Source organism: Dysidea avara, chromosome 2, assembly GCF_963678975.1.
Source record: "Dysidea avara chromosome 2, odDysAvar1.4, whole genome shotgun sequence".
NCBI classification, from domain to species: Eukaryota; Metazoa; Porifera; class Demospongiae; order Dictyoceratida; family Dysideidae; genus Dysidea; species Dysidea avara.
In genome coordinates, this window is record NC_089273.1 from 33810242 (window position 1) to 33818623 (window position 8382).

Sequence of the window (8382 nt, forward strand, 5' to 3'; positions counted from 1 at the left end):
AGCAGTTGTCTGATAAATTTAATTCTTCTATGAATATCCCATTTTCTTTGTGCGAGAAACACTTCCACAAGTGTTCAAATTCTTTATCTTCTATGTGACATTTAGAAAAATCTATTAATTTCCAATCATGGGGAGAAATGGTGATGCTAAGTTGAAATTGTGATAAGTGATGAATATTTGCTTGCACAGAACGTAAAGAGTGATTAGATGTCAGCATTTTAGAAATTAGTTGATTGTGTGGTTCTGTAATAAGAAGTTTAGATTTTGACATCAAAATATATGTGTTTATTTCAGGCTTTTCATTCAAGTACATAGCTGTTTTCATTGCCACATCGTCCAGCAATTCTGCTTCAAATGCACAAAATTGTACATTATTTGGCGGCGATGAATAAATTGAAGACAATGCTATATGAAGATCATTTACCATGACATTGCTTTGAATCAGAAAATAGATGCATGAATCAATTTTACATTCTACAAAGTCATTGCAAACATCAAGAATGCATTTTTCAACTTCGATACCTCTTAAAAATATCACCATTGTAATTTCTGATTTTGGCACATTTAAGCAATTGATGATTTTTAAAGGAATACCCAATGAAAAATTTAATAATCTTTTCCCACAGTAATGTTGCACAATTAAAGTATCACTGAGCATTCTGTTTTGAATGTTGTTGTTGAGAATAATAAGATGCTCTACAACACAGTACTGCAATGAATCAAAAATCGCATCAAAAATAGACATTGTTAGTTGATTAAAGGAAATGTCTAGTTTCTTTATGTAGGTTAACAAACTGTTATTGCAAAACAATGAGTTTAATAATGCTTTACAGCAATTATCTCTCATGGTACAATATGATATGCAGATATCCTTTAAATGTTTATATTTTGTAGATAACACTGCAGTAAGATCTTCATAGTTAGATTCAGATAGATCACACTTAAGTAACCAAAATGAAGCTAGTAAACATTTGTTTGTTAATGCAAGCAAAATATGTGACGACTTAGCATTGTAAGCCACAAATTGGGTTGCAGTGCTTGCAACAAAATGGACATTTTGGTGAACAAGAGTTAGTGTTTTTATTGCATTCCACACTTTTTGATTTAAAACATTATTTTCAAAGACAGTGATTTGCTTGAAGTTACATTTGTCCAAAAGTAATTGAATTTCATTATTTCTGAAGCAGTCCAAGATGCAGATGTTGACATCTAATTTACAGTGGCTTGTTGACGATAATGTTCTATACAATTCATTTAATCCATTCAAATTAGAAGTTTTGTAATTTGCTAAATAAATGGTTGCCCTATCTCTGCTACTTCTTCCATTTTTGATTATTTTTAAAGGAATTCCACACTTGAAGTTCATTATTTGTTTATCAGTAAAGAAATGAGCTAACAACACATTAGTAGTGTTACTCTGAACATTGTTAGAGTAAAATATAAAAGTTTCAACAATACAGTATTGGAACGAAGCAATAATTTCTTTAAAGAATAAAGATGTTACAGTTTTTACAAGTGAAATATACAATGTATTGATGTGTTTTAACAAAGTGGCACCATTGAAAAAATGATTGGCATAGCTGATTAAAGTTCGCCAATTCACCTTTACAAGATGAAATGCAAATAAGTTCTATATAGTGAATTTTCCTTTCTATTCTTTGCTTATTCAATATTGTTATCAATTTGACTGTAGTTTCATCTATGACACAATCTTCAATTGCAACCAGATTTGTTGTGTATAACAATTTTACCATTTTATGGATCTGTCTTTTTGCATTGTCCACAATGTATATGTTGCACACACTGGCATTCAGAGCTATCATATGCTGAAGTATAACAGTATTGTCCAGTAGATCACAGGTTACGTAAAGGTTGCAAGTGCTTACAGCATACCTGTTGTTAGGAAAATTCATAATATGCCTTTTTAACTTGAAGGTTTGACTGTTATGGCATTGACATAATAAGGTAACTCCAGTAAGGGTTAATGGAATTCCTTTCACAAAATTAGTTATATTTTTGCCATTAATAAAATAATGGTGGAGCTGTAATTTAAATTGCTCTATTGTAATCATATTACTTGAAATAATCATATTCTCTACAATGGAAAATTGCAATAACTTGCACAATGTAGTGGTGGAAGAAGACGCTAACCCATTTTTAGATAGATTTAACCTTGAAGTATATCCCTTTCAGCTCCCCACTCCTGTAAGAAACAGATTGACAAACAATTTGAAATTCTTCATCTCCTATATTGCACCCTGATACGGTATATCAACAATATCCCACTTTGAGTTGTTTAAGGTTATGGTATAGTCACGGGCAATCATTCAAAATTTTGAATGCCTATCGATACATTTTGAGAAGCCCATAAAACCAGTCTAGCAGTGTGAAAAGTTTTAAATGAAGGTGAAGCCCTTCATATTTAATGTTTTTATGTAGCTACAGTGTAGTTTGAGGCAGGGTGGAACACTACAATTTGTTGTAGTAGCACAAGTAAGCCAGCCCGTACATCGCTCAGCTCCAGCTGTCACTACCATGTTTTTCCGCTGCCAAATACAGCAAAAGCTGTAGGCTCTATTGGTTTTTCTGGGGAATAGTGATACTGTATATTAAATTTGTTAGGTCCTGTGGAAGCGTTTATGGCGTGTTTCTTCCCAGTGACTCAGATACAAGCCTTCAAAGAGCTTGTTTCACTCGAAAAAACTACTAAAAGTTCAATAAAACGTCTATACAACCAGTAACTTAAAAAATTGCTTCCACAGGACCTAGATATTTTAGTTGTTTGGTCACTTGTGTTGAAATAGTAAGGATTCAGTAGTCTGTTAGTCTGGTTTTTGGCAGCGCGTTTTTATAAAACATCGCTCTATTGTAGACCACACACCCAAGAACAGTCATTGTTCTGTAGTAAAAACAAACAAGCACAATTAGTTGTATTGCTAACACAACACAGTTGTTGAAATTATTTATCCCTGCTTGGTTTAAAGCAGGTTTTGTAATTTGTTCCGCCCACACGTTTTAAACTATTCTGTAACCTTAAGAGAAATATACTGAGACAGGATACATCAAGTTCGGAGTTAATCAACTCTATAGCATTAATTGTTGTGCTGCACTTGAGTGCATCATCTATCTTAGTACATTTCGCTTGATAGGTCTTTATTTTAGAATTTGTAGACAAAACAAAACTATAGCAGCTTTTGTTACTTTTCTTAAGGATAGACTCAATTTCTTCAGCTACTTTATCAAGAATATTCAATTCAAATATGTGAAGTTTTTGCAAAGAAGCGACACATACATCTGCATATATTTGGAGAGTATAAGAGTTGCTCTTTCATATCAAGCACAGAAATACTTGATCAGCTTCAAGCATTACGAGCAATGTCACTTGATCGATAATACATATTTTTGTCCGAGAATTGAGAACATTCGGGCAGGTCACTTTTGCAGCTCCTGCAGCCAGACTAAGAAAGCTGCAGGTCTGAAATTTTGCATGTAAGAGTTTATGGCCTAGACCTCTCCAAAGGCATAGCAAGAGCAGAAATTTTCTTTGCAGGTTTAAAGAAAAACCACGTCCGAACCTATGGTGGTCAAACATTAGTGGCTTACTATGTAGGTTGCTTCTCTTATTGACGTTAGCCAGGAGTTTATTTGGACTGCTTTCAAGAAGCTAGCTCCACAATTGGATCAGCTTCAGCATAAAAATGAAACAATTTTGCTGGATGAAATGCCTGATCTAGACGTGGTTTGTGACAAATTCTGGACAAAATTTGGCAACAATTTGATTGAATTAGCTGATTGCTTGGAGAACCACCATCAGGTACACTGTCAGAAAAGTTTAGCCTGTCTTTGCTGTATCTCATTTTTCATGTACATACACAGGTTTGAGCATTTTTGCAAATAGGGACACATGCAAGGGAGGATAGTATAAGTGTGGCTGTTGATGTGGCAACGAATTTAATGGTCAAAACAGGAGTCATTGTTAAATTCACTGTAGAAGAATTAAGAGATAACATCTCAAAATATCAGTGTGGATGCAAGGGTCAAAGCTGCAAATTCAATAGTTTAGATAAACACCTGAAGTGGAAGAAGAAGAAGACAAAAAGTCTAAAACTCCCTATAGTACAATTATCTCAATGTGTTTTCTTCTGATATGTAGATGGCTTTGATCAAATGTAAGTTTTCCTGTTTAAGCATACTGTATATGCACCTACATCAGTGTTAATTAACAACCCATCCAAAACCACATCATGACCCGACAATTGCAAATGTTCTAGCAAGATTATTTATTCTAATCTTGATATTAATCATACTAACCCCCAGCCACTATAAAGCTAATACCCACTGCATTTTGTTATAGCAATATTCCTGCAACTACTTTATTAGAGTATCTTAATCATGCTGATTACCTCGAGTGAGCTGCACAATAAATTATAGGGGTGGTTCAATGTTTTGGTTTGTACAGCTAAACTGTAGCTGGGTTGAGCTAGATGCCTAGATCATTAAGTGATTATATATATGGTCACCACATGTACTCTGATAAGTAAGAGCTGGCAGAACATTTTGATTGTTGAAGGACTTGGCCCCAGCGATTTATTTTAATGCACAAGTAAGTGCAGCTATGGGTACAGTATATCTACTCCGTCTCACAATCGTAGTAGCATAGCTAACAGTGTTGGGAGTAACACGTTGCTTATGTAACGCGTTATGTAATATTATTACTTTTGTGGTAACTAAGTAATAATTATAACGAAATATGCTATAAAAACAGGTAAAATTACTCAAGTTACTTTACTTACAAATGTAATGCGATACCTAAGTAAGATAGTTACTGTAATGAATCTAATATTATGTAATATTATTGCTACAAGTAACGAAGTTACTAATCTCATTACTAATCCACTGAATAATTCCTAGCCACAATGAAGTAATGAAGCCTACTGAATGAAGCTTTTTCACCCGTTTCTTACTTATAGCCAAGATTTGCACATTGTCCAACAACGCAATCATGTCACGTGATAAGGTGGTAGTTTCACACGTGACAGCTTAAGGCTGTGGACACAAAGTAATATAATATGTAATATTATCATAGTTACTTTATTTTATGGGTAATATATAGCTGTAACTAAATAGTTCAGTGGCAAGTAATATGTAATATGTAACTAGTTACTTTTAACAAGTAACTTGCCCAACACTGATAGCTAAGCACTTCAAATAGTTTGGTGATATCTAACTATGCTTCTGTAAGGAAAGTGTCAAATACGGAAAATCCATGCCTCAGTATGGTTTCCGTGTATAAAGAAGACATTACCGTAATGGAAGATAAATGAAGTGTTGGCCTCAATGATTTAATTATCAAATTTACTTTAGCCATGTTTGAGATAGAAGTGGTCACATTAAAGAGGTGGCAAGGTTTCACTGTACAAAATACATAAACTTTAATTCAGAGTAAAGACAGCAAGCTTAAGACTGTATGTATACTAGTGTTGAAATGATTATTCAGTTATTTGACTATTCGGTCTGCAAGACACTATTCGATTCGTTAGCACACTATTCAAATAATCGTTAGCACTTTGTACACTATATTCAGATGGGAAAGCCAGCCTTGATACTTAAGATTGTGAATGAAGTGATGTTTTTATGCTGTAAAAATTCTATTTTAGAAAAGATAGAAATAGCTCTTAGGCTTTACCTTACTCCCTAACGAAAGATTACAGTACTTATTCAATAGAAGTATAAGCTTAAAAAATAATCGAATATTCGGTCGTTTTGTTCACAACTATTCGAATACTAAAAATTGCTATTCGTTTCAGCACTAATGTATACAGTGTTTGTGTGGTTCAGTTTAGAATATACATGCGCACAAATAATTAGAGTCCATGATAATTATGAACTCTTGATTTTATGTATACTTATAGTACATTCTATATTACATTGCATAAGTGTGAATCCAGAATATGAACCTGGATTGCCAATGACAAACACTAGTACTATCACAATGCCAGTGACCAACTCTAGTACTATCACAATGCCAGTGACCAACACTAGTGCTACTACAACGCCAGTGACCAACACTAGTGCTACTAAAACGCCAGTGATCAACACTAGTGCTACTACAATGCCAGTGATCAACACTAGTGCTACTACAATGCATGTGACCAACACTACTGCTACTACAATGCCCAGCCAGCACTAGTATTACTATAATGTCAGTGACTAACACTAGCGTGACTACAATGCCAGTGACCAACACTAGTGCTACTACAATGCCAGTGACCAACACTACTGCTACTACAATGACCAGCACTAGTATTACTGTAATGCCAGTGACCATCACTAGTGCTACTACAATGCCAGTGACCAACACTAGTGCTACTACAATGCCAGTGACCAACACTACTGCTACTACAATGACCAGCACTAGTGTTACTGTAATGCCAGTGACCAACACTAGTGCTACTACAATGCCAGTGACCAACACTAGTGCTACTACAATGCCAGTGACCAACACTAGTGCTACTATAATGACCAGCACTAGTATTACTGTAATGCCAGTGACCAGCACTAGTGCTACTACAATGCCAGTGACCAACACTAGTGCTACTACAATGCCAGTGACCAACACTAGTGCTACTACAATGACCAGCACTAGTATTACTGTAATGTCAGGGACCAACACTACTGCTACTACAATGACCAGCACTAGTATTACTGTAATGCCAGTGACCAGCACTAGTGCTACTACAATGCCAGTGACCAACACTAGTGCTACTACAATGCCAGTGACCAACACTAGTGTTACTACAATAACCAGCACTAGTGTTACTGTAATGACAGTGACCAGCACTAGTGCTACTACAACGCCAGTGACCAACATTAGTACTACTACAATACCAGTGACCAAGACAAGTACTACTACAATGAAAGGAACCAATGCTAGTTCTACTGCAGGGATCAATATTAGTACACCTACAATGCCAGCAACCAACACTAGTGCCACTCCAATGCCAGTGATCAGTACTAGTGCTATATAAATTGCCAACAGAAAAAAAATTAAAGTGCTATTCCCTATATGATGTATGGGGTTTACCTCAACCTAGGAGACAGAAAAGACTGTAGATATGTTTAAAGTCACTATATTCTGCATAATGTTAGCATTTTAGTCAAGTTTAATATCGTTACAGATTTGTTATGCTGTTGTAACCACAGAAAACAAACGTACACTGTATATACGTAGCTATAATTACTGAAAAGCTGTCTGTTTATCCATGGTAAAGTTATTAATAACTCCTGAACCATGGCACTGATTGACCTCAAATTTGCTGCACTTTCAAGTTATTTCCAGACATTTCTAGCATGTCCTGTTCACTCTACAGATTCCAAAACTACCATTATCAATTTCCATAATATACTGTATCTATATAATATTATGGTGTATTTCATATCTATAGCTAAGAATCTTGCCTTGCAATTTGCAAACTTTTTCCCACAAAGCCAACTTATTAGAAGGAGTCAGCTTTAGTTTGAAGAAATCTATTGAGTTAGCCAGCTTTTGAAAATGAAGCTAAAATAGGCGAACTATTCTGCCATTGCAAGAACACAATTTCACCCTACACAAAACTGCTTTCCATGATGTAGTTGCATGCTCTTAGGTATGAATGGAATCCAGCCAGGAACCCTCGACATCGTGCCTGTGCAGGGCTGGTGGAAGCTGTTAGTGGCTGGTTAGGCAACAAGCCAGGTTTTGATTCAGGGATTGTGATGAGTGTGTGAAGTATGATGAGTGACTGTGCTGCGAACCCTCTAGGGGGGTCTGGGGGCATGCCCCCCCCCCCCCCCCCCAGAAAATTTTGAATTTTTAGTATTTGTAAACAACATTCTGAAGCAATTTTAGCACCTTTACAAGAGTTGATTTTAAGATATTGCTTCATACATACACTGACTTGTGACTTCCCTAGCTGTCACACTACCTTTCTGTATGTTGTAAAGTATAATTTCGTTTATACAATTGATCAGGTTTTTAAATGTTTTGCCTTCTTACCTGTCCCCCAATAATAATAATAACCTACCTTTCAGTTGAGCTGGAAGAACGTACACCGCACTGGTCATCACGTGCTTCAATCATTAGATGCATGAATATGCACGACGTAACTACTATACGTAACTACTGTACGGAGCTACCTTATTAGTGTGTAGCTATATTAGCTTAGCTAGGCATGCGCTCACATGACTGGCTTGGGCTGTGAAAATCTGCTACGGCAGTGGCTGTAGTGGCCGTAGTGCTTACACCGGCCCTGCTGTGGAACAATGTTCTCTGTTGAACATTCTTTTATTTTATTTCTGAATGTTTGACATGTCCCAAGGGTGGCTTTCCACCAATTCATCACA

At 35.8% G+C, this 8382-nt stretch overlaps 1 protein-coding gene across 1 annotated transcript; it reads left to right on the plus strand.

Moving 5' to 3' along the window:
• The first annotated feature begins 6200 nt into the window (after positions 1-6200).
• On the plus strand, positions 6201-7028 carry LOC136248030 (uncharacterized). Its single transcript, XM_066039847.1, has one exon. It carries the CDS (start codon positions 6201-6203, stop codon positions 7026-7028), a length of 828 nt encoding a protein of 275 aa, XP_065895919.1.
• The last annotated feature ends 1354 nt before the right edge of the window (positions 7029-8382 follow it).

Excerpts from the sequence above, each read along its gene's own strand:
- LOC136248030 (XM_066039847.1), top strand. The coding sequence starts at position 6,201 with ATGTCAGTGACTAACACTAGCGTGACTACAATGCCAGTGACCAACACT.